The following is a 26,218-nucleotide window of genomic DNA, read 5'->3' as shown; positions in this document are numbered from 1 at the left end:
ATAACTGTACAAGGTGCAAGACAGAGGAGAATCAGACCATAGGTATGTAGGACACATATACCAATCCCTCAATATAACCATCTCTCTCTTTCCTGCATTTCAGCTCAGAGTCTATTTTTAAACTCCCTCTTCATTACACACCCCACAAGATATCAAGTGCCCCCTGTACGCTGCATCGTGCCATATCCTGCTATCTCACACACTTTATCCTTGGGGATCTCAGTCTAGATTATGTGTGTACAGAACTTTGGTTGTTTGCAGTGTCGTTGTAGCCCCATTGGTCCCAGGATGTGAGAGAGACAAGGTGGGCGAGGTAATGTATTTTATTGGACCAACTTCTGTTGGCGGAAGCTACAAGCTTTCAAGCTACACACAGCTCTTCTTCAGGCTGGGGAAGGAAGCTGAGTGTACAGAATTCAGGCAGAGTAAAGCGTTGTGTGTGGACAGAGGGCAGCAGGCTCACAAAACCAAGAGCAACCCAGCCATAGGCGTGTCCACGGGGTGTGCCGGGTGTTCCCAGGAACACCCTAATGCAGGGGCGTGAAACATACGGCTGTTTATGATGCGTCCCACGGCACCATTTGCCGCCGAAAGAGCGGAGGGCGCGTGATTTTTCGGCGGACAGCAAGATAGGAGGAAGAGGAGCTGCAAGGTTTTGCTGCAATCTGCCGCTGAAATATCGTTTCTCACAATATTTTGCGGTGGAGACTAGGACGCGGTGAGAATTCCACTGGCGGGTAATTCAAATGTGGCCTGCCGGTGGAATTGAGTTTTCAATGAAATTCACTGTGTGCACACCATAATGAAATGTGCTGTGCATGCCTATGAACCCAGTTGATGCCAACTGGGCCCCTTGTCAGCAGTCTCAGCAGAGGGGCCAAGGATTGAATGGGCTGTAAAATTTACCCATTGCCCTCTCTGGGCTAGAGATGTTTCCTTGAGCGTTGGGTTCCAGGCACATAGGCAGGGAACAGTGTGTAGGCACAGCTTGCACTGTCACTTCTGCTGCTGGTAAACAGGACTTCAGGGCAGCATCCTGATCTCAGCTACACCACTGTAAATCTGAAGGCAGGGCCAAATCCTGGTCCCCGTAAAGTCACAGGAAGCTTCTTTCATTATTTTAAACGGGATCAAGATTTGACTCTAGCTCTTTTGGAGTCAGAGGAACTACTGAAGATTTAAATGGATGCAAAAGAGGTCAGGCCTGGGGAGACTGATTCCAACTTCCCTCATGCAGGCATAAAACCAGAACTGGTGTCAGTGAAGTTAGTTACGGCAGTGTAAAATCTGAATGAGAGCAGGAACTGACCCTTTGGGTCAAATTAATCTCTAGCATAACTTGAGTGGCTTCACTGGAGTTACACCATAGATGAGTTTGGCCCTCAGCTCCAGAACTGTTGACCAGGCATCTCCACTGGCATAAAAAGGACATGATTGATACTTACTTTTCTCTTGAGTCATGAGAAATAATAATGCCGGGGGGGAAGGGGAAGAGGGAGGGAGGGAGAAGAGACAATCACATCACTTTTGTTTTTCACCCCTCATCTTTACTTCACATCATGAGTCATATTATCATGTTCTCAGGAGCTGAGTAACAGCCAGGGCTATTTTTACCCTTGTTCTTGTTCAGCAGGCTTCCTTTTCTCTGCCGCTGCTGTTGGAGGGCGAAGGACAGGAGGATGGTGAGTTGTGGGGAGGGGAGCTGGGGTGGAATGAATGGAGGAGAGGGTGAACCCACCCAATTTGGAAACAAAAGCAATATATTAATATCCAAAAACAACAGGATGAACCCTGATGCATGTCATATATATATATAAAATTATTATTTATTATATCGGAGGAGAGAAATTCCTTTCCAATGCTAGTCACTAGTCTGGAAAAATAAAGAAGGAAAGCAGAAAATTTTTTTCTTCCATCAAAACAGGAAAGAGATGGGGAGTGGGGTTGGGAGGAGATACATACACATAGTAAAATGTTGCCAGAGTAAGGAGATGGCTATCCTCTGCCCTAAATTGGGGGGACAGTGGGCTGTGTATGTGCTGGGAGAGGTGCATTCTCTCTCTCTCCCTCTCTCACATACAAATACATGCACACAGGTACATTTGAGGTATAAATCAGTCCTCCCACTTTGGTTTATCTTATTCTCTCTTTGTAGCTCTCTCTCATTCACACATAAAGGGAGGGATAAAGAGGATGCCCATTGCCCCCGTTACCCCAAGGTGTGTGCATGTGTGTGGGGGGAAGGGGTGGCAAGCAGTGCCAGTCACCATTGTAACAGCCCCTTTCCTATCCCTTCTGTATCAAGCACTGTGTAAGGCCCCATGGGTCTGGCATGTGGTGTCCCCTTTCCCAACCTCTCTTTTTTCACTTAGTCTCTCTTAAGGATCCCTTAAGGGAAGTGAGAGAGATGAATGAGCCCACAAGGGGCCGAGGAAATCCCAGCTCAGGTGAGTGACAGTGAAAGTGGGGACTCCCTGGGAGATCCATCCTAGCAGCTCCCCAGGTGGCATCTCTCTCTCTCTGCAATGCAGTTGTTATGTGGGGGTTTCATTTAATACTCGGAAAGCGATTAGAGCCCAGAGTCTCCGTTATCTTTCCAGTCCAGTACAAAGACAGAATATGCAAACCCTAAACAGCTGTAGCTTTTTCTTTCTCTAAGCAGTGTATACACAGCAATGCTCCCCACCCTGTCTCTGTCTCCTTCCTTCAGTCTCTCTTCCCCTTGCCTCCTTTCTGACTCCTTTAGGGCTAAATTTGACCTTCACAAACTGGGTGCAACTGGGTCCATGGAAGATTCTGGGGCAAATGACAAATAGCGGTGTAGGTGACACAACTGGAGCCTGACTCTGATCATACTTATACTGGGGTCAACTTGGAGTAACTCCACTAAAGCCAACAGAGTACCACTGATGTGAAATCAGAATTGGCCCCTGGTGTGTGATAGTCATAAAGCAAGATTTAGATGGGCCAAATTCATCTTTTGCTGTGACTTCACTGAAGTCTTTGGAGTTACACTAGAGATGAATTTATCTGGATGTAATAATGGTAAATTACCTCCAGCTATTTCTGTCCCAGGGAACCTCACCCAGGCTTTGCTAATGAATCTCAATTTTGCCTATACCACCCATGCTCTTCCACTCCTGGGTCTACCCCCCCCCCCCCAGTTCTGCCAATGCACTAACCTGCAGCACCCTCTGCTGCTAGCACACCCTAATCCTCACCAGCAGCACCCTCTATTCCCCTGTTCTGGGCTCCCATACAACTCAGCCAATGCACCTCAATCCTGCTCTGCAGTATCACCTGCCATTCCAGTCCTAGGAGTCCCACTCAGCTACACTGAGGCACTTTAGATCCTGACTTTCAGATCTCCTATTTTTTTTCTGTTGATTCATTTTAAATGAATCATGGAGAGGCTGAAATCTGTTCACAATTCAGACTGTGTCTTGCTTTCCACTATAAACCCAATTTTGCTTCCCACCCCAACACAATCCTCAGAAAAAGGTTATTAACATTCACATGTCGCATGTGTGATCAATCTGTGGCCAGTCGAGAATATTTTGCCAACATTGGAGGTGATGGGGCAGAAGCTATTTGTGTGATAGCAAACCTCTGTTGTGTTAGGACTTCTATGTGCATTTTAAACCAATTCCCAAGAACAAGTAAATGATTGGGTCAAGATGAATGCAATTGTTCATTGGTTAAAGGCGGGGGGACATTTCTAATGAAAAACTTCATTATTAAAACTCTAGGCTATCAAACCTGGAGGGACTCCTTTAGGGTCCGTCATATTTGTGGCTTGTCTGATGGGGTCACCTCATCCATCACTAGGTTGTGACGTTGCCTCCTCAACTCATGACAACACGTAATGACGTTTTGGCTCAACTTCCTCCCATTGCATCCAAACTTTATCCAACTGCAACATGCAAATGACAGTGCAGTGTCCACCTGTTGTGATGTGATCTAACAACAGAATGACACTCAAAAGTGCTGTGGAGTCTCATGAATGTCTCACACACGGTCCTTAGAGAAGGTGGGATTGCCTCACTAGACAGGCGATGATTCTGGAAATAATGAGGTGAGCAACAGCAACCCTATTTCATAAAAGCATTGAATGAAAGAGAACAGAGACCTGGCCAAGCTCAGAGCTGGGGTAAGCAGGTGCAGCTCCATTGAATTCAATGGGATTGAACTCAATAGAGTTGCATCTGAATTTTGCCCAATACCGTCAAGATTTTTCACAAGAGAAAAATCTGTCCCTGTGTTAAAAACAGAAACAATAAATAAATAGCCTCTGAAATCCAAGCAACTCTGAATATTATTTAGTTCTATTTTCAGCCAGGGTTACACAGGTGGATGATGAGTCAACTTCCAAACATCCTCTTCCTTGTCATTTAAAGATTCAATAGGATTAGCTTTTCTCTGTTGCTGAACTTCTATAAATTCCCCAGCATCATCCACATCAAAATAAATAACTTTATTTCCATCTGACCTCACACGTAATTTAGCTGGATATAGAAACGCCAGTCCTCCAAAATCAGATCCTAAAGTCAGACATTTCCCACTCACTTTGACCGATGCACCTCAAGTGCTGACTAACTCCCATGCACACCCTGTTACAGTCCTGGGTGAACAGAGATAGCCAGTGCGGTCTATAGGTCATAATTTTGGCTGATGTAAATCATTGTAGCTCTACTGAAATCTGTGCAGGTATGTCCATTTACACTACTGAGGACCTGACCCTGTATGTTCATATGTGTGATGACTGGTGTGATGTGGACCAGGCCAGGCTGGTCAGTGGACAATGCCTAGAAAATGAAGGGAACAGTAACTCTAATAGGTCTCTGTATGTCTGGAGGAGTGTGACTAAAGGGACTGGAAGATCTAAAAGAGAGTGCCTTTAAGATCAGTGATATATTGGGGAGGTGGCAATATGCCAGAGAGATACACTGCTTTCCCATGCTTCCGTTCTGGAGTTAGGATCCAAGGGGGTTTAGTTCAACACCCTCCCATGCCAAGCCGTTCCTTCTGCACCTGTGTGCCTTAGGTTGGAATAAATTGCTGGTATAATGCTGGTATAAACTGGCATAGATCTGGTCACTTTACATCACCAGAGAATCTGGCCTCTTGTTTCCTGGTTTAGGATGAAGGCAGCCCATGAACCTTGCTAACTCAGAGCTCTTAGTTTTGCCAAGCCTTTTCTATGTGAATGTTACACTTTTGTGAGTTAGGTTACATTTCTCAGAGCCCTGGTCTACACTTACCTGGTGATTTGGCAGCAGTTGACGGGAGTTACGCAAGCTACACAAAGTAGCTTGCGTAACTCCCGTCAATGGCTATGCTTCCCTTCTGCGCGGCGTCTTCAATGCACTGCGCTGATGGGAACTGTGTTCCCGTCGACGCAGTGTTATGCCACTTGAGGCGTATATATTTTACAGCATCGACTTCACCCCTCAATTGATCCAGAAAGGTTGATCTGACGGTGGCAACTTTGCCGCCGTCAGTGTAGACATATTTGGAAGCAGGAAGCAGAGGGGGTTGCTGTGCTGTTATGGGAGACATATATACAGTGAATCTGATTCTGCAGTCACATACTCCACAGATTCCTTATATACACCAGTGTATATGGGATCAAAAGTCAGGCCCTTTAGGTATGACTAGCTAAGCTGGGAGGAGTTGTGATGTCTGGAGCCTCACATTGCCGAAGAGACATTACACTGGACTCCCTTCTGCCTGTCTCTGGTGGTTGCTGATCATGGAGAAGTTAAAGATCACAGGGCACTTTTAGAAGAGTAACTCCAGTGTCCTAACCAGCATTCCTTCCCTCAGTGAATGTGTTCTAATAACTGCAGCTATGTCCATACCATTGCTGAGCAGAGACTGGCTGGGGTCTTTGCCTGCGTGTCACAGGGCCATCAGGATCTCACTCTCTGCTGGGTACAGTGCCTTGGGACCCCGGGGAATAAAACTGACATTCTCTTTCTATCAGAGAAATCCCAAGAGCAAACACCTTAGCTCAAAATGTGTGAATGTGTTTGACTGTGTGTGAGAGGGAGAGGAGAGCATGTGTCTGTCAGCACGCATGAATATGTGATTGGGGTGTCTAATTGTGTTTATGGTGTGAGAGCACATGTGGGTGTCTATGATTGTGTGACTCTGACAAGCATGCATATGTATGTGTCAAGTGCGAGAGTGTTAGAGAAAGAGCACGTAGTTGTGTGTGTGAGTGCATGTGAGTGTCTGAGGCTATGTGTGTATGAGAGAGCATGGGTGAGTGTCTTTGAAAGAGAGAGTACATGAGTGTGTGAGAGAGTGTGTGATTTGTGTATGTGTGTGTTTTAAGTGTGTAATTATGTTCACAAAGAGAATACTTGTGTGTATGCGAGGGCATGTGTGTTTAATAGGATATGACTTTATTGAACTCACCTGTTAACTAGCCCCCTGGCTTCCTCCAGCAAATACCTACTTGTTTAATTTTCCTTCGGATGTTTATTACATTGTGGAGATAATCATGTGGCAAAATGCCTTTTAGTGCCAAGAGCAACACAAATTCTGTTGAAACGTTGTTTGAAACTTTTTTTGGCTTTCTTCTGCACACAAAGAGATTGAAGATATTAAAACTATATCTCTTTCCAGAGCAAGTGGAATGACAGGGTGGGGAAGAACACAAGTTAAGATTTGAAAAAAAAATGCTGTGAGTTGCAACAGTGAAAGTCTTAGTCGTGGGCCAAAAAGCTCAACTGCTCTGCTGGGAACGCCTCTCTCCTTATCTCTCTCTCTCAGCCCTGAAGGAATTTCTCTCCCCACTTCTGTGTGAGTGTAGGGACATCTCCAATATCAATTATGTTTATTGTTGAGGGGGCTTTTTTTATTTTGGTGAGCACTGAATTTTCAGTGCCTTATTAGATTTTCCCCCTGTCTTTGATACACAGCCAAGAAAGGAGTTGCTGCTAACTGTCTCCACCCCTCTCTCCTCTCCTTTAAAAGAACAGCTGAAAGGGTGGCACCTTATTCTCTTTCTTGCAGACTAAAATAAAAACCCACCAGCTCTCTCCCTGCTACTCTCTCTCCTCCCACTTGATTTTACCTTTTTTCTTGTTGCAACAGAGCATAAGAGGCAGCAGCAACAGCCCGGCTGGCTCTGAGACTTATCAAGATTCAACACACACACAGAATCCAGCAAAGACATTTGCTCACCTGTCTGCAAAACCAAACCAAACAAATCAGACCTCACATACAACCAAACTACCAGCAACATTTTGAAAGAAAAGACACCAAAACCAGAAAATAATTTAGGGGAAAAAATTCAACTTAAAACAACTTTTCTTTTTAAAAAAATACACCAGAAGAAGAAAAATACTAAATCAACAAGAAAAATTAAGAAAGAAGATTTATTTTTTGATTTTGTATCAACATTTAGGAAAACATTTTTTTCAGACTTTTTCTGTTTTTTTGGAGAACATTGCAAATCATTTTTGCCTTTTTGTGTAGGACTTTTTTTTTTTTTAAAGAACAAAAATTAAGAAGGAAAAAATAAGTGTGGGGATCGTCTGATAGAAGGAAATACTGAAAAATTTCTTGCAGTGAGGGGGGGAAAACAGACTTTGGATGTGTACATTTTTTGGGGGACTGCCTTTCTTTTTTATTTATACTCCTCTGGCGCCTGACTCCTCTGACTCTGACTCCTTTGGAGTCATATATATATTTCTGCTAGCCGGTGAGGCAGAGAAAGGGGCAGACAAGTAATCAAGAATTACATTTTTTAAAATAAAGTTTCTATTTTTAACCCTTTCCTCTCCACTCCATGATTGTGGGAGACAGAGAAAATAACTTGAAGGGGAAAATGAAGACGTGCAAAGCCCTCTGAGCAGGAGTCAAGGCTGGAGCCAAACTGTAAGCAGAGACTGCCTCTCTCACCTTTTTGCCTACGCGTGGAAATTTATTATTTCTTTTAAAGTCTCTCCTTCAATGTGTCTGGAACTTTTGGGGATCAGAGTCGGTATGAATTTCAGATTGATCTTCATGTCTCTCTGGTACCTGCCACTCATCAGCACCGAGGTGAGTGTTGAACCATTTTATTTTACAATAGACAACAATCAATATCTAGTGAACTTTAGACCCAGGATAAAGTATACAGAGTAGAACGAGAGAGAAAGAACTCCTTATAGGTGTTTCTCTGACAAGTTTCATTGTGTCTGTGGGAAGTTGTACATTTCGGGTTATTTTTTCTTATGTTATTTTAGTTTTTAAAAGGCAAGAAAATGAATAAGGGAAAATTAAATCTGTTGAATAAGAAACATTTTAAGCTGCTGCACTGACAGGGTAAAAAGGAGTCGGGGGAAGAGTTCAGTTTTGACTCTGGGGTCATAAGCATAGTTAGACTTCTATATTTGGGAGGGGGGAAGCTCCAGTCAGGCTAATGGGGCTGTGTGTGGGAGGGCAAATTCTGCACCTACCCAAGGTTTGCCGTTTGGGGGGCAATGCCCCCCTCCCAAACAATGTCCATGTCTAGGGTACACTCCCTATCCCCACCCATCCTGGCCAAATGTAGCAGTTGCAGCTTCTCAATTTCTCAGGCATTTATGAGTTTTGCTCTTTAAAACAAACAAACAAACAAACAAACTTTATTTAGGCAACTCTTTCTGCAGTGCACCATGGCTGCCCCTTGCCCTGCTGGCTATTGAACTGACACCTTTGTTTGTAGGGGCACACCTTCTCCCACCACTTCCCAGATAAAACACGTAATCCAATGGCATCTCAGGTCTCCAGGTGGGGTATGTGGAGGTTCTTTCAAGATGGGTTTTGCTGGAATTAAAACAGGGATGAGCCACTCTGGAAGTTCAAGATACCTGTTGCAATGAGGAGGTTTAGACTGAATAAAAGAACCTCCCGTAGTTAGAGAAGGTGATTGTGGTACATCTCATGATGCTGGAGGAGTCAGATTTGAATAGAAGAGCACTGGTAGTTCAAGATTTATGTCTCTCTCACGCTGGGATGGGAGGTCAGGCTGAGTGGAAGTGGGGATCTCCCTGAGTTCTTGCAGCTGAATTCCAGCACTGGTTTGCTGGCCGCAGCAACCTGTTCCCCAGCTGTTCTGGGCCTCGAGCTGCAGTAGGGATCCTCATATCAGTTCTGAACAAATGCTGCCCAAGAGGAAGGGAAGGTTGCAATGATTTGCAGAGACCACTGGAGAGAGATTTGTGGGGATGTGTGTGTGGGGGGGGGGGAAGAGGGAGGGCTTCTTAAAGGGCCCCAGTCCTTTATTTTGCTTTCCTGGTTTGATTTTTCCTAAGCAATTTCTTCAGACACATTGTGCCCATCCCTCAGAACTCTGTGAGCCTGAGTCTGATCTCTCTTACACCAGTTTTATGCCAGTGTAACTTAAATTGGGTCAGACCCTCAGTTGTATCTCTAATGACTTTTATGGAGCTGATTTACAGCAGCTGAGGATCTGGTCTATTGCCTTCCGTGGAGTTACTCCTGGTTTATGCCAGCACCAGAGGTGAATCAGGCTGTCAGTATGTTGCACTGTGTGTTCTATGTCTGTCCCTAGGAGTAAAAGAGTGCCTACAGAGGATCAGGATACAGAGCAGGAGAGCTGCAGAGTGGGAGAGCTGCAGCAGGTTAGCTGGAAATGCACAGCTGCAGGGGAGAGTAATTACAAAAAAAAAAAAAAAATCTGAAGAAATCAAGTTGGATTAGTTTGCTCCTCCTTGCAGTGAGCTGGCAACAGCAAATAATTCAGCCTGGGAGAAACCGTACGAGTAAAGAGGAATCGTGCTTCTGTCATAGAGTTATTCATAGATAGCTCAGGGCAGGACACACAACAAAGTATAAACACATTCAACAAGAAAAAATACAACTCTCTTAAAATACAACAAATGCAGAGGGAGTGTCTGTCACAGGGAGAGAGATGGGAGAGGGTTAATATGGAGGTGAGCCTGGCAGAGATGGAAAGCTGGGATCTGGGACACAGCCAAGACAGGTTGTTTTGACCACGGACTCGTGGAAAGAATTCTTCTTTTGTTCTTTGTGCTCCTATGAGTCGTCATGCAGATTTCACCCACCTCCGCTTGCTCCTGCCTTGCGGTGCCAGTGGGGGATGCCCCCCTCCATTCCTTCCACCCACCAGTGCCTCACCTATTTGGAGGAGGGGCAGGTGTACTTCGGGCCCCACCCTTTCTACAGCTGCAGTCACTCAAGGTGCCAGTCTCTCTTCCTGAGAGCCAAACCAAAATAAAACAAAGGGGGAAGAAGGGCTTCCCCACCCTGGGTGATCATCCTGAGAAAAAATAGCACAGATTCATTCCAGGATTTCTGCCCAATGCTGTCTGTCAGTCTTCTCTCCCTCCCAACGCTGCTGCAGTAGTTCCCACCACACCAGTATTTCTTTCCATTTAATGATGGTAAATCAACATCACACCCCTGGTAACACCCCCACAATCTTGCTACAGCTCTAGCTGGAACAGGGGAAAGTAATAATCATCATACTTAGCAGCTACATTAGCACTTTACATTTTTCAAAGAACTGTGTAAGCCTTAACCAATTAATCCTCATAGCTCCTCTGTTAGATAGTGTAAGTGTGATTAAAAAAAACAAGTCAGAGGACCAAGAAAATGCCACCATGGCTAAACAACACAGTAAAAGAGGCAGATAAGAGACATAACGACATCTTTTAAAAATTGGAAGTCTAATCCCACTGAGGAAAATAGAAAGGAGCATAAACTCTGGCAAGTCAAGTGTAAAAGTATAAATGAGCAGGCAAAAAAGAATTTGAAGAGCAACTAGCAAAATACACAAAAATGATCAGCAAGTTTTTTTTTAAAAGTTCATCAGAAACAGGAAGCCTGCCAAACAGTCAGTTGGGTTACTGGATGATAGAGGTTGCTAAAGGAGCACTTAAGGAAGATAAGGCTGTTGCAGAAAAACTAAATTCTTTGCATTGGTCTTCACTGCAGAGGATGTGAGAAAGATTCCCACACCTGAGCCATTCTTTTTAGTTGACAGATCTGAGGAACTGTCCCAGATTGAGATGTCGATAGAGAAGCTTTTGGAACCAATTGATAAATTAAACAGTAATAGGTCACCAGGACCAGATGATATTTACCCAAGAATTGGTAAGGAACTCAAATATGAAACTGCAGAGCTATTAACTGCGGTATGTAACCTATTGCTTAAGAAAGCCTCTGTAACAGATGACTGGCAGATATCTAATGTAACACCAATTTTTACAAAAGGTTCCAGAGGTGATCCTGGCAATTACAAGTCTGTAAGACTAACTTCAGTACCAGGCAAATTTGTTGAAACTATAGTAAGGAACAGGATGACTAGATATGTAGATGAACACAATATGTTGGGAAAGAGCCAACTTGGCTTTTGTAAAGGGAAATCATGCCTCACCAATCTATTGGAATTCAGTGAGGGAGTCAACAAACATGTGGACAAGGGTGATCCAATGAATATAGTGTATTTGGACTTTCAGAAAGTCTTTGACAAGGTCCATCACCAAAGGTTCTTAAGCAAAATAAGCAATCATGGGATAAGAGGGAAGGTCCTCTCCTGGATCAGTAACTGATTAAAAGATGGAAAGGAATAAATGGTCAGTTTTCACAGTGGAGAGAGGTACAATGGACTCCCACAGGGGTCTGCACTGGGAACAGTGCTGTTTAACATATTCATAAATGATCTGGAAAAAGGGGTAAACAGTGAGGTGGCAAAGTTTGTAGATAATACAAAATTACTCAAGATAGTTAAGTCCAAAGCAGACTCTGAAGAGTTTCAAAGGGATCTCACAAAACTAGGTGACTAGGAAACAAAATGGCAGATGAAATTCAATGTTGATAAATGCAAAGTAACACACACTGGAAAACATAATCCCAACTATACATGTAAAATGATGGGGTCTAAATTAGCTGTTACCACCCAAGAAAGATCTTGGAGTCACTGTGGATAATTCTCTGAAAACATCTACTCAATGTACAGCAGCAGTCAAAAAAGCTAAGAGAATGTTAGGAACCATTAGGAAAGAAAGAAAATATCATAATGCCACTATCTAAATCTATGGTAAGCCCACACCTTGAATACTGCGTGCAGTTCTGGTTGCCTCAACTCAAAAAAATTATATTAGAATTGGAAAAAGTACAGAGGAGGGCAATAAAAATTTTCAGGGATATGGAACAGCTTCCATATGAATAGAGATTAAAAAGATTGGGACTGTTCATGTTAGAAAAGAGACAACTAAGGGGGGATATGATAGAGGTCTATAAAATCATGACTGGTGTGGAGAAAGTGAACAAGGAAGTGTTATTTACCCCTTCACATAACACAAGAACCAGGAATCACCCAATGAAATTAATAGGCAGCAGGTTTAAAACAAACATAAAGAAGTACTTTTTCATACAACACATAGTCAACCTGTTGAACTCATTGCCAGGGGATGTTGTGGAGGCCAAAAATATAACTGGGTTCAAAAAGAATTAGATAAGTTCATGAAGGGTAGGTCCCTCAATGGCTATGAACTAAGATTGTTAGGGACACAACATGAATGCTCGAGGTGTTCCTAAACCTCTAACTGCCAGAAGCTGGGAATGGACAACAGGACAGATCACTCAATAAATTGTTCTGTTCTGTTCATTTCACCTGAAGCATCTGGCACCAGCCACTGTCAGAAGACAAGATACTAGGCTAGATGGACCATTGGTCTGACCAGTATGGCCATTATTACATTCATCTGTTCCTCCTTTTAGAGGGGGGAAACTGAGGCATGGAAAGATTAAAGTACAGATTTTTGGGCACCCAAAATTAAGCACCTTTTTGGGCACTGAAATTGAAGTGGCCTGATTATCAGCTACAAAAACCAGAGACATCACTGGGAGTGCAACACCCCTGAAAAACACACTTCATTTTATGTAAGATTTTAGGTGCCTAATATCAGGAACCCAGGCTTGAAATTTTGGGCCTAAATGATTTACCCAAGGCTACAGGTGGTCAAAGTAAGGAACAGAAGTTATATGTTCAGACCACTGAGATACATCTTTCTCTACAGCACTGCTGGACAGGAATGGAAAAGAAAGGAGAGATTTATTTTTTTATCAGTGAAAATGGAGCATAAGTCAGGAGAACCCCCATATCCCTCAAAAGTCATAAAGAGGTTGCATCTTCAGGCTGGGAAGGAGTAGACATTGCAGTTCTTTTCTCCCCTGTCTGAACTCACAAAATCTCTCAACCAGAATCAATGGGCAGCTCTCAGGGAAGTGGAGACCTGGCTAAAGCTGTCTTGGTTAATGCATGAAAAGGTGGAGTTTGCCTTGTGACGGTGCTAGAATGCCTTGGAAACTAATAAACTGTCCAAATTGTGCCACCCTCTTCCTCACACCTCATGCAAAGACACACATACATGGACACGTTAAACACCCCTCCCCTATGCAAGTCCATCCCAACCACACATGCTTCATACAAATACACACCCGTGCAAACCTGCATGTAAATACACGCATGCATCATACATAGATTAATATTATTATATTTTATTTCTGAGCACTCTAAAGTATGCAAGGCACTTTGCAGAAACAAGTAAAGGAACAGACCCTGCCCTGAGAAGTCTACAATCTGAATTCAGATATGACCCAACAAGTTAAGGCATGTGCCCATCTTGCTGGTTCTATTAAAATAGTTAGAGATACCCATCCGTAAACCACAGAGGCACCTTAATGCAAATACATCATCCTATTCCTGGAGCATACATACACCAACTCATAGATGGACCATCCAATCACCCCCACACCTATACCCCCTGGCCCACACACACAGATTACATAGGAGAAAACAGGCTATGGAACTGGGGTCAGGTGACAAGTTTGATCCATTGAACACATGTGTTAAGGGCAGCTTTTGTATTTCCCCAAATGGAAATAAAGCTCTTTTTTCCATCCTGACCCTGGAGCTGTTTTTCCTGCCTCCTTCCCCCATGTGGGGGAGATGTGGTTGAGAGGAAGGGACTTTTCCTGATCCTCAGGCCTCTACACTGTCATTTATCAATATCTGACTCCACAAAGGAGTGAGGGGGCAAAAGACCCCTAATATTCCTCCATGTAACCTCAACTATACCTAAATGTACCCACTGGGAGGCTGACAAATGAGTTGGCTAAATCTCCGGCTTGGGACAGGGGCAGGAGGCAGGAATGCTTCTCCCCAAAACATCCCCTCCCACTTTGCAACCTTTCTGTCTTTCTTTTCCTCATTTTGGTCTGTCCCTGTGTGGGTACAGGGAAAGGCATAGGGGTAATGCGGGTTATGACGTATTCTTTTTTCCTCATGGCTCTCTTTTCTCTTACCCAGACCACAAAAGGGAAGCAGTTGGTGCTGTGGGCTGCCCAGCGGTTGTGTTTGTTTGGGCAGGGAAGAATATTTCCTCACCCACTAAATGTGAAACATCATCTATGTTGGCACAGTGGGGAAAAAAGAAATGTGCCTATTTCTATGTGTTGTGAGAGGTGTGTTCATATGTACAAACACACACACACACACACGTTTGGCATTGCTTTAACGCTGCCCAGTGATGTCAGAACTCAGGAATTTTGCCCCCCCCCACAGTAGGTTTTTTTGGAGGGATTGTGATGACATTTCTCACCTCCCTCACCAGGCTGAAGACAGCACCTGCCTGAGAGGACACATCCCTGCCTCTATTCAGCACCCAGATGGAGTTTCCCTACCCAAACCCACATTCACAGCCCTGTCACTGTTCCCCTCTCCACCAGCTTGCAAAAGCTCCTGAAACTTCTGACTGGCTGCTTAATGGCAGGCACTGTGAATGCAGCATGCAAGATGATTCCTCCCTGCCTGTAAAGAGAGGAACTTCTTGATCCTGAATGCACATCTTTCTCAACACTGTCGGGGGGAGGGTCACTGGAAATATTTGGTCTGCATCTAATTGGGAAAGATCTGAGCTGTAAGCTGGAGTCTGTTTGGTCTCTCCACATCTCCAATCACATACAACTGTGAGGCCTGGGAGCCCTTCCAAGGGAAGTGTGTATGTGTGGAAGTGTGCAGGTATTTACCAGTTGGGAAGCAAGGATGCTAACCTATTTGCATTTGCTCTATGAGTCATAATAATTGCCTTGCAACATTAGAGAGATGGGCTAAACCGCGCGTAGTTTTGGTTTTTGTAAATTTCTATCAACTGGGCATTTTGGATTCCATCTCCCAAGGAATGGGATGAGGCTGTTTTGGGGTTCTTTTAGGTTTGGCCCATCTCTAGTTTACATCTTCTTGGTGTGAAGGCCTAGGGCTCTTATACTGTCTTGCAAACACGAGGCTCTTGCGAGAATGAAACAATGAAGCCATGGCAGTGAATTTCAGGACAGGTCACATGTCTGGGGCAAGCCTGTGGAAACGACAAGGCGATTGGTGTGGGACTATCTCTCCCCATCAGCTGATGTGTGGGCTGAGAGACAACGACTCTTGTCTCTTATGTTATTTCCGACACTATTTATACATGCCATGTTGATGGGCAAATTCTTCCATTACTTTGCCCACAGGCTGCTATTGCTTGTGGGTGGGGGATTATATGGCTCCTCTTCATGACAGGGGATGGTGACATAGAGAGTGAGATTGTGTCACTCGAATCAATGTAGCAAAGATTGAATGGGATGTTTTATGGAGCAGAACCTAAGCTATATTTCTGTGCCCACATGGAATGAACTCTGGGGGAGATGAAGGGGTTTTCTCTGACATGTGAGAGAGCAGAATTGGTCCCTGGGGGAGGGGTGGAAGGATTCCTGAGAGGTTACCCATAGCTGGGTGTGGCACTGGAAGGGTTAAATGCCTCTGCCCAGCCAAGGAACCAACAACCCCTGGGGTTAAGTCAGCATGAGTCTCTTGCCAGGCTCTGCTGGGACTTGCCCGTCTAACTCCAGGCTGAGGAATGTCGCAGTGTCTCCTTGCACCATCCCCAACCTGAGTTTTAGAGAGAAGGAGAAACTTCTTCTTCTCAGACCTTACTCTCTACATCCTTCACACACCCATCATGGCACAGTGACACAGTGGCTATCAACCCAACCCTGCCACTGTGATCCCTCTGTTCCGATCAGCAATGAAGTGGCTTGGGAGTTTCTTAACCTAACCCCTTTCCTCTGGAGAAGAGCAGAGAGCTCAGAGCCTCTCTGCATTTTCCTCTCCCAAATGAGAAGGTCTTCCTTTCCATCTCCTCTCCTGTGGCATTTATAGGGTAATACTTGGATGTGCAGAATCACAGTCCAAAGAGGAGGGTAACAATCCTTACCCTGGGAGTGTCCTTGGTTTCTTTTTCCAAGCTCCAAGGGTCTTTCTCAGTCTCTCTTTCCCAGTTTCACAATCTTTGCTGCCTCGGGGCCATGCATTTGCTGTGCTACTAAATAAAGAGGAATGAGTTAGACTCTTGGAACCCAGGAATAGCCATCAGGATCACTCCAGAATGGCGTGGCATGCTTTATTCACCACCCTCAGAGAGACTCATCACAGCACTTTTCAGCACTCCCAGCTCCTGATGGCTCAGAGAATGGGACCTGGAATCTAATCTGAGTCTTCCACGCAGCCAGGCATACCTATTTCTAACCCCAGGGCAGCGAATGGGCCTCTGTAGCACTCCCTCTTCCCCGCCCACCCCAATATGATCTGGCTCCACGCTAGATTGCCCAACTCAATGTACATATATCTGCAAGTGGAGGGGAGGTAATCACAGTGAGTTAATGCATTCAGGTTTCACCCTTGGCATCTTAGGGTTCAAATTTTGCTATAGCAGAGGGCCAAAGACTAAAATAGAGATGGGGGCTGCTGACAGGGCCGGATTTCCCATTAGGCACAGTAGGCACATGCCTAGGGGTGCTGGCATTTTAGGGGCACCCAAACAGTGGCAAATTACTGCACAGGCCAATGGGGCCCATGCCCAGGGCCCCGTCCAATTTGGGGGCTCCACACAAGCGCCAGAACTCTGGCTCCGCCCCCCGCTCCTCCTCTTCCCCCTGAGGCCCCATCCTCTGGCCAGGCCAGAATCTGGAGCCCAGGGATGAGCATACTGCCCTACTCGGAGCTGGCTTAGTTGGTCGCCCAAGCCCCTCTTTCCCACCCTCCCCACCGACCTTCAGGCGGAGCTGACCCGGCCAGTCCCTTCCCCCCTTTGTTCCGCCCCTCATGGAAAACACGAAGGTCAGCTGTAGGCGGGGGAGGAGGGTGGCGCTGAAAATTCTATGCCTACCGGTGCATAAGGTGTAAATCTGTCCCTGGCAGCTCGTCAGGACTGAGGGGCATTGACAGAGCTGTGAGCGGGCCTCAGATTGGAACAGCAGTGGGGGAATACAGGACAGGACTGAGCTGTATGCAGAACATTAGCAAAGCTGCTTGTGGATTTGTTTGCCTCAGCCAAGGTTGCTGACATCTGAAAGTAGGGAGGAAAATCTGACACAAAATAGAGAGGTGCCTAGGACTTAGCAGCACATAAAGATCGCACTGTTCTGACTCATCATAGGTAGGCAAAGTCTCCACTGAGGAGACCCCACTGGCTTTGCTCAGCACCTGCCCAGCACTGTGCATCCCTTGCTTTTGTGAGCACCAAAATCATGTGCCAATGTCAAACAATCAAAGACGCGTGCTTGCATGTGTCTGTCTGTCTGTGTGTTTGCCTTGCACGTCTCTAGCATGGTGGCTGCGCATGCAAGTACAGAACATGGGGAAGCTAGGAACCTGGGGTGGAGGCCAACGGAGGAACACAATCACTCGGGTAGGAATTCCAGAGCTTTGCAGCAGCACAAGACCAAGCCTCAGGCACTTGACAGCCAGCCAGGACTCCACCAAGACAAGAGATTTCTTTGATCTGTCGCAGAGTTAAAAGGAGATCATTAACATGCTCTAGACTAATAACCCCCTCCCCACCCTCCGCATAGCAGGAAAAGCCCTGGCTATTTTGGTTGGCCCATTGGACGACTCCACCCCCTGCTGCCATGATTCCACCCTTCTCCCAATCATATCAAGATCAGGTGGATGTGTTGTTTGCTTGCTGGTAACTGCTGCTACTTGTGTGCCTTCCCTTCTTAGCTTCTAAGGGACTGTCTGTAACTTGGGTGTGCAATTTCGCACTCACAGAACTTCCTCTGCCCTGGCTCTGTGACACAGGGACACTGGGACAGCTCAGGTGAGCGTTCCTCTCTCACAGAACCAACTCAGAGAGGTGGGGAGAGGATAAAGAGCCTCATGACCCAGGTACAGTCTCTCACAGGCTCCTCTTAGACTTGGCTTTGTGACAGGGAAGAAAGTAAGGAACCTCACAGCCCAGACATGCAGGCCCCACTCCCAGAGTTGCCTCAGAGACACACGGAGAGAAAAATGAGGCCTGCAGCCTGGGCGTGCTGACATGCTTTAGTAAAATTGATAGCATCTGTGACAAGAAAAACTTGGCACCTAAAATTCCTTCTGTGATCAGGGAGTGGAGCTAATTCTTGTAATCCAGTCCCCAGTGAGTGGGCCTGCTTTTGCAATCCCTCTGCAGAACACTGATCCATAAATGCTCCTCCAGTTTTCTCTCCTCCTCCTCCACGGCTATCAAGGTCGCATCTCTCCTCTTTCCACTAGTTCCACCCGCCAAAGTTGCACAGTCATGTAGCACCTGCCTGCTGACCCCAGCAAGTGCCAAAGTTTAAAATAAAGTTTCATTTCCTACATGTATTAATTACCAGGAAGGACCAAAATTGTCTGTACAGCGCAATGTTCATACACAGATGCATTTTTTGACAGGTGAAAACATTAAAAATCAATTCTGATCTCAGGTTACAAATACTTGGACTCACAAACAATCCGTTTTCCAAGATGAACTCCAGTGTCTGTGATACAAAAATAGTACCATACAGGAGGGATACAGAGCCTTTCATTTCTAGGTCACTGGTTCCAACCCAGAACCCGTTTGGTAGTTATCAGAAGTCATGATCATATGACAGCTGTTTGGTGGCCCTTGAATGACATGAATTTGTGGTCTCTCAGTTATGTGTCTTGTGGGAAGATGCCTACATCACAAAAAACACCATGAAAACTGGCATTAGCTAGCTCCCTTATTGGCAGCCTCTGCAGAGAGTCCAAGGATTGAATGGGCTGGGAAACTAAACTTCTCTTCTCATCCCTAAAATGGTCCCTAAAGGTCAGATCTGAGGCCCATTGGTAACAGGGAAGGGGACAGCATGTGGGGTGAAACTTGCATTGCCATTGCCTGTGCTGTACCTGCTCTGCGGATAAACAGAGGAGTCATTGTCTAGAGCCATCAATCTGGCACTGCTCCCCATCACTAAACTGAAATGAAATGTTACACGCGAAAGCAGATGAGCAGAGAATAACCTTACTAAGTGAGTGTTCACCAGAGATCAGTTACATGCATCACACTGAATAATCATAAAACATAAAAAACCCCTGCATTTCATAAACACATGAGGCCAAATTCTCCCCTCAGTTACAATGAGGTAGTCCACTGATGGGACACAGGGCAGGGGCTTTGCTACCATCCACTGCACAGCGACCCAATTAGGCAAGCAGCTGAAAAAGTAACTTTTCCACACGAGTAATCCAGAATAAAGAGAGCATGGAGCTAAGCAAACAGTTGAGTGGCACTTTTCTCTGCTTCTTTTCCTATTATTTGGGAAATGTGTTTTAATAAGTATTTGCTTTCCTATGCCTCTCCTCTGTAGTCCTGCACTGAAGTCACAGGGACCAATTCAGAGTTGGTGTAAATGGCTGAGATTTCACTGAGATCAATGGAGTTGCACTCACCTACACTAGCACAGAATTTGGCCTGTAATCTGTTTGTAATATCAGCATTCTGGTTTATGACATTGAAATCCAACCTTTATGACATCACAGCCCAGTGCCATGGAAATAACTGTGATGTCATAGTGCAGAGTTTGTGATTTTACTGCCGGATCAAACAAGAGTAGCAAATTGGACTGTGAAAGAGGAGACAGTCTCCCTTTTCACTCCTTTTTTTTTTAACAATACCGAAATGTGCATATAATTGGCCCATAGAATTTAAAAAACAAACAAACTTGCAGAACATCTGACAGATCATGTGTGTGAGTTTCATAACAGAGGGGAATATTGGAAAGGTTTCTTTGAGAGTATTAAAACTCTGTACTGGATGCAACATGACTGCTATCCACCTGAGGAAGTCACACAATCTATCCCTTTATAATGAAACTTCCCTGACTGTTGGCAAAATATTTAGGATTCCCCAATGTGTAATCTATTGCTCAGCAATTCTCAGACTTCATTCAGCAGAACACTTTGTAAATGGCAGAGATTCTCTCACTTACCTCCTCACAGATTTCTCATCCCACACTTTCATGGCAGCATGTCTCTCTCTGTTCTGCTGGTTCCTTACTTCTCCCTTCCACTGCCACCTTCCCTTTCCCCACGTACTTAGAGCGGTTTTTGTGCAGAATTGGTATGCAGTACCTGTGTAACACTTGTTTCCTACTTTGTTATTGTCTGGTAGGGGGACCCCATCTCTGAAGACATTTACGAGATAATGAATGACAGTTCAGTGCATTCCACGAATGACCTCCGGCGTTCCCAGCAGATAGACTCCGTAGGTAAATCTCCTCTACACCAAAAACTCCTCTTCCTTAAATCTACTGGTGGGAGTATTTTTCTTTTTCCAGCAGGTACACTGGCAAGACTTACTAACTCCAAATATGGGAACATGTTAGTCTTTAGGTGCCCAGCCTATCAAGTTATATTGCAAAACTCAGTTATAATAGGACCAGGTGCTGGGGAGATTTAAACAGCCAGGTGCATGGAATGAGGAGCTGGAGAAAAGCCCAAGCAAGCTCCTGAGCTAGGAGACACCCAAAGAGGTGGTTGGAGTGGAACATGAGTGGATTAAGAGGTGCACAGGTGGCTAAGTGAACTAGCTCCATGGACTGATGCAAAGGCATACAGGTGAATGAATAAAGTGGCCTTTGGGGAGATGCACAAGTGGATGGACAGACTGACCAATGGGTAGACAGAAAGACACACAAGTGGGTGATTGGGAGGTGGCCAGGTTTCTTGATAGCAGTTATCTAGGAGCAAGTGGAGATATATGCAAGGGAATGGATGAGTTGGCCCCCAAGTACAGTAGATAGGGAGAGGCACAAGCAGGTGGGTGGACTGGTTCACAGGTAGGCCCTTCCATAAGATGACAGAAAGGGGAAGAAGGATGTGGGATTTTGTCAGACTGACTGAAGTGGCAGTGGGGTTGGAATTGCTTTTTCATTTTCTCTGGGTCAGCTCAGAGTTTGTGGTGCCTGGGAACACCTAGCCAGGACTGAAGTCACAGAGCAGCAGCAGCAGCAGCAGCAGCAGCAGCAGCAGCCCAGGGAGCAAAGTGTGGAGGGATTGGCACGTGCAGGAATGGAACCACGTGTCACGGTCGCCAGGCTGGGTCAGGAATTTATTTATAAACGGTCTCTTCAGAGTGAATTCCATTCTATTCTAACCTCTGCTCCCGCCCGTCCCCTTCTACCCCCCTTGCCTTCTCCCTTGTGTTTTGTCTGTTTGTAGCTTTGTAATCCTTGCCGAGACACTATCTACGGGGGAACAGAATTTCCTGCTTTTGTTTCCTATGCCAGTTGGACCACTGGCACGTTCTCAAAAGCATTCCCGCTCCCTTTCAAAATGGCCTGCGGAGTGGGGGGGAGAGGGAGGGCACCAGCTGTGGGCTGCTATTGTTTCCCTTAAAAAGAGGCGATGAGGTTCCCTCCACCCCCAGTTCTTCTTCTGCGTCCACGAGCCACACAATGGGGCAGCTTCCAAAATTAGAAGCACTGGTTTTTGCAAGCCTGGGTCCCCACCCATCAGCAGCAGCAGAAATGGCCTATCAAGAAGGACACCCTGTGGAGGGGAGGAGGAGGGGGTCCTCAGTTTTCAATAGAAGATTTGTTTCAAGTCAACAGTGTTGCTATTTTTTTCTCATCTCAACCTTTCTGCAAAAGGCAACCCCCACCCTGGTCTGATAAAATTCCAGAAATACAAGATGGAGGGGGGAGGGTAGAAACAGAGAAGATGTGTGCAGCCTGTCATGTCCTATAGCTTACGTAAGGGATACATTTCTGTTCCAGTGACTAACCACTCATATGCTTAAGAAATCAAACAGGATTCTCTTGGGAGACCAGAGGTTTGGGAATGGGATATGGAGCCTTTCAAGTCCAGGTCATTGGTTCTACACTAAACCCAGATTAGGAAAGACTGGATGACACGGGAGATCACATATGGAACTGAAACGTTTCATACCCAAGTTACAAATTCCAATCTGGCCTCAAGTAGTTAGTGACCACATGTCATTACTGTTCGCTGGCCTATGTGAAATCAGCTTGGTGCTGTCACAGCAGGCTGACAGCCACGTGTACACATCACAGTGTCCGCCAGTGATGACTTGTTACCTTGTTGAGTGTCTCAGCGGACAGGCTATGGGTTGAACAGAGACCAAATATCCCTCTCACCCTTAAAAAGTGGCCTTCTCCAGTGCAGGGGTGAAGTGCATTATGGGGAGGGATAGGTGTGGGAAGCTTGCTCTGCCGTTGTGCCGGATAAACAGAGGTCTTCCGTCCAGCGCCGTCTCCTGGCCCTGAATGCATTTTAATAAAATAACTCCCTGGAGGCTGACATCCGTTCTGCTTCCCACGGCAGCTATGCCGGGCCACAGAAGGAGAGAGCTGCCACTGGATGGGAGCCGTCTCTCAACACGGCTGTTGTCTGGGGCTCAGGAGGAGTCACTTACTGGAGCACCCCAAGGGGATTATGGGAATTTCTCTATTCAGCACTTACTACGGGAAAGCAGTGGGGGTGGTGGACTGAGAAGTGGGCTGACTGCTACCAGTCCTCCCTCCCCCACCTTCCAATTTACCCCCAATGCTGAAGTTTAACTGACAGTAGAAGAGGGGATGAGTTCTTTTAAACTCATTTTTCTGTTCTCCTGCCAAAAAAGTTGACTCCCTCAAGTGAGTTGGGTGGGTTGGGAGAGAGTGTGCAAGTACCCTTCCCCCACCTCATCCAACGAACTTGAAACCTGACCTCCAGCACCCCTGCTATTCCAGTCCCGGGTCCTCCACTCAGCCCTGCCAGTCCCCCTCCATCCTGCTCTGGAGCACCCTTTGCTATTCCAGTGCTAGGACAAACACACAATTCTACCACTGCACCTCAGTTCTGACCTGCGGCGCCTCCTGCTAATCCAGCCCTGCTCTTTGCCCCTCACATGCAACTCCCTCTGCTACTCCAGTGAGTCATATTCCAAACAGCTCTGGTAAAGTACACCTAACTCTTGTCCTGGCCCAGTATCTTCTGCTAGGCCAGTCTTGGGCCTTTCTTTAACAAGATATGCCACTTACTTTGAATAAAAATGTATGATGAGGTGAACAAACTTAGAGACTCCCCACACTCATTGCACTTGTGACCTGAGCTGGGACTTGAACCTAAAACTCTAGACATGACATGCTAGTGCATTAACTGGACTGATGAATCACCCAAATCCTGCCTCCTCTGTCACTTGAACCCCACATCATTGCCTCACTTTTTTATCTCTGGGTTGCATTATTTGATTATGTCCTTCTCTTGCAGGAAAGGATGGCTCCAATTTGGACCTGAACTCAACCCAAATCCATCCTGGTCAAAACCTGTCTCGAGGGAGACGAAGTGTAGGTGAGTGATAGACGCTGACCTAACTTCTGTGCAGGAAGTTTCAATGTAAGTGAGAGATTAGGTATACAGCAGGGTGCAGGCATTTCCAGCACTGTCTCCTGATTCCCTCTTCTGGCTGGAGCTTCAGGACTTGGTGATGGAAATGCTTCAGCCCTGTCTGCATTAGTGTTCACTCCATTGCTTGTACCCATGCTGGAAAACAAGCACTAGATATGATATGGCACTGTAGACGACCTCTTGAGTCAGTCAGTCACTAACTCTTGTGCTTCTGCGGAGTGTGATATTGCCCTAAGCAAATGTAGAGATTGTTATTAATCGTTAAGTATTGAAATTGGCTGAAATAACTCAACAGAGCAGAATGATAACAGACCAGGCCAGGTGCCCTCGCGATTGGTATCTGCACTTTTTGATTCCCAATCCCAGCCTCTGGCTCCACCTGGGGCCAGCAGGGCTGAGGGTGTTGCGGAGGCCAGGCCTTCAGCCCTTAAAGTGGAGGAAGTTGGGTTCAGAAGCAGGGACGTAATTCTGCATCAAATCACTCTGTCTTGTTACGCAGTGGCACCGACTAGCCCCTGTCCTTTCCTGCCCGGAAAGTTAGCTGTAGTTATTATTATTTATTATGTGCCATCAGGATGCTTGGCACTTTGAAGGAGACAGTGAACAGCATTGAATGGGTGGAGGATGGGGAAAGAATATATATCTGTAGCTCCAGGAGAGTGCAAGTCTTTGTCAGATAACCTAATGGGATTGCACCTGGTCTCTGGTAGGAGCCTGCGAAGCCTATTTCATCATTTTTCTCTTGGGTCCTCTTAGATGCAGTGGCAGATGCTGAGCCAGCAGTACTCGCAGAGTGCAAGACACGGACAGAGGTCTTTGAAATATCCCGGAACCTGGTAGATGCCACCAATGCCAACTTTGTGGTGTGGCCACCATGTGTGGAGGTGCAGCGGTGCTCAGGGTGCTGCCACAACCGCAACGTGCAGTGTCGCCCCACGCAGGTCCGCGTGCGGCATGTCCAGGTACCCAAGAATCCTCTAGCCTCTCCCTCCTCCTTGCTTCCTTCTCTCATGACCCCTCCACTAAAAATACAACCAACTGGGGGAATTGCCTGAGATCATACAAGTGAGGGGCCAACAGTGCTGACCTCTCCATCACCACTCTGACAATACACCTCAGCCCAAACACGTGCATTGAGACAGTGTCCCCTCCTCCTCTCCTTGCCCCTCTGTGATCTTCCCGCCTATTCCTGCTGTAAACAGACACCTGATAGCTGACCTCTTGCTCTGATCATGCTGGCTCTTCAGTTAATAGTTATCTTCACACTTCCTCCCAGATAGCTCATTTAAAAATATAAATCATCCCCAGCAAATCTTCTGCCTGACCTGTGAGAGATTCCCTCAGGCCCTGGGCAAGCCAGGGCGGCAGGGTGTGTGCGCTCACACAGTCTGCTTTAGCAGGAAATTCCTTCCTCAGAAAAGCCACGCTGAATGAGGGAGAAATAAGAGAGTGGAAGAGAAATGGGAATTGTTTTTGTGGAAAAAGCAAAGGAGAGGTCAGAAGTCAGCCAGGAAAAGTGACCTGGAAATGGCTTCTCTGAGGACTGAGGTCTCCGTATTGTTTGGCTGAAAATGTTTGTCTAGCAAGCAGCGTGTGGTCTGAAGCGTGTGGAGTGGGGCTTTCAAGGAAAGATAAACAGCCAGTAGGTCTGATCCCTGGTTGAGTGATGTTGCCAGGGCCAGTGCATTTGAAGGATTTCAATCCCAGACTCACAGCAGTGATAGTATTTATAGCTTGCAGACCTCCTCAGGGAATGTGGTTTTGTTAGATAAGCTAAACTGGGTCAGGCCTGGTCAGTATTTGAATGGGAAACTACCACTGCAAATGCAGGGACTGTAGGATGTGCTACTGGAGATCTAGTAAGAGGTGCTCTTCCTTCTGCGGGTATATCTACACTACAACTGGAGGTGTATTTCCCAGTGCAGGTAGATCCAAGCACTAGCTCTGACTGAATTAGTGTGCTAAAAATACCTACGTAGTTGCTAAAAATACCTACCTGGCTGCAGCAGCTCAGGCTAGCTGCTCAAGTACAATCCTATCCAAGATCCTAGGTACCTACTCTGGCAGCTAAACCTGTGCTGCTGCAGCTGCACGGCTCATTTTAGTGCACTAGCTCAATCAGAGCTAGCATATGTACATCGGCTTGAGTTAGAAATTACACCTCCCAGCTGCGTTGTAGATGCATCCTGAATCAGTACTGAGCAAGGGCTGCAGAATAGTTCCAGGGAGCATTGTGTTGCCAGAAATGCTGCCTTTCACATAAGATGTAAAACTGAGGCCCTTGCCACTGTTAGTCCTTAAAAATCCTGAGACAAATTCAGACATGGCTCCATTGAAGGCAGTAGAATTGCACTTGTTTACATCATGTCTGGATTTCTCCTCTCTGCCATGTTGGGTTTTTTTTGCAACAATAGGGGTTTTAACTCCAGTATCTCAATTCAGTTAATTACATTCTATCTACCCTCAAATGTCTTCTGT

General features: G+C 45.9%; 1 protein-coding gene across 2 annotated transcripts in view; it reads left to right on the top strand.

Moving 5' to 3' along the window:
- Positions 1-241: 241 nt before the first annotated feature.
- PDGFB (platelet derived growth factor subunit B) overlaps positions 242-26,218 on the top strand; it is a 31,098-nt gene continuing 5,121 nt past the window's right edge. The window contains exons 1-6 of one of the 2 annotated variants that reach the window (XM_067559509.1): positions 242-313; positions 1,631-1,682; positions 7,105-8,055; positions 20,502-20,598; positions 23,603-23,683; positions 24,497-24,702. In XM_067559509.1, coding sequence (XP_067415610.1) covers positions 7,966-8,055; positions 20,502-20,598; positions 23,603-23,683; positions 24,497-24,702 — 474 coding nt within the window. In that variant the 5' untranslated portion in view covers positions 242-313; positions 1,631-1,682; positions 7,105-7,965. Of the gene's footprint in view, positions 314-1,630; positions 1,683-7,030; positions 8,056-20,501; positions 20,599-23,602; positions 23,684-24,496; positions 24,703-26,218 lie in introns of those variants that run through there. The other variant, XM_067559508.1, reaches the window with a different exon arrangement.

The sequence above is a fragment of the Emydura macquarii genome, unplaced genomic scaffold (assembly GCF_026122565.2).
Source record: "Emydura macquarii macquarii isolate MOO-44397 ecotype Brisbane River unplaced genomic scaffold, CSIRO-AGI_Emac_v2 contig_2205, whole genome shotgun sequence".
Lineage (NCBI taxonomy): Eukaryota > Metazoa > Chordata > Testudines > Chelidae > Emydura > Emydura macquarii.
Note: the sequence above shows the minus strand (reverse complement) of the source record. Positions and strands in the feature narration are given on the sequence as shown.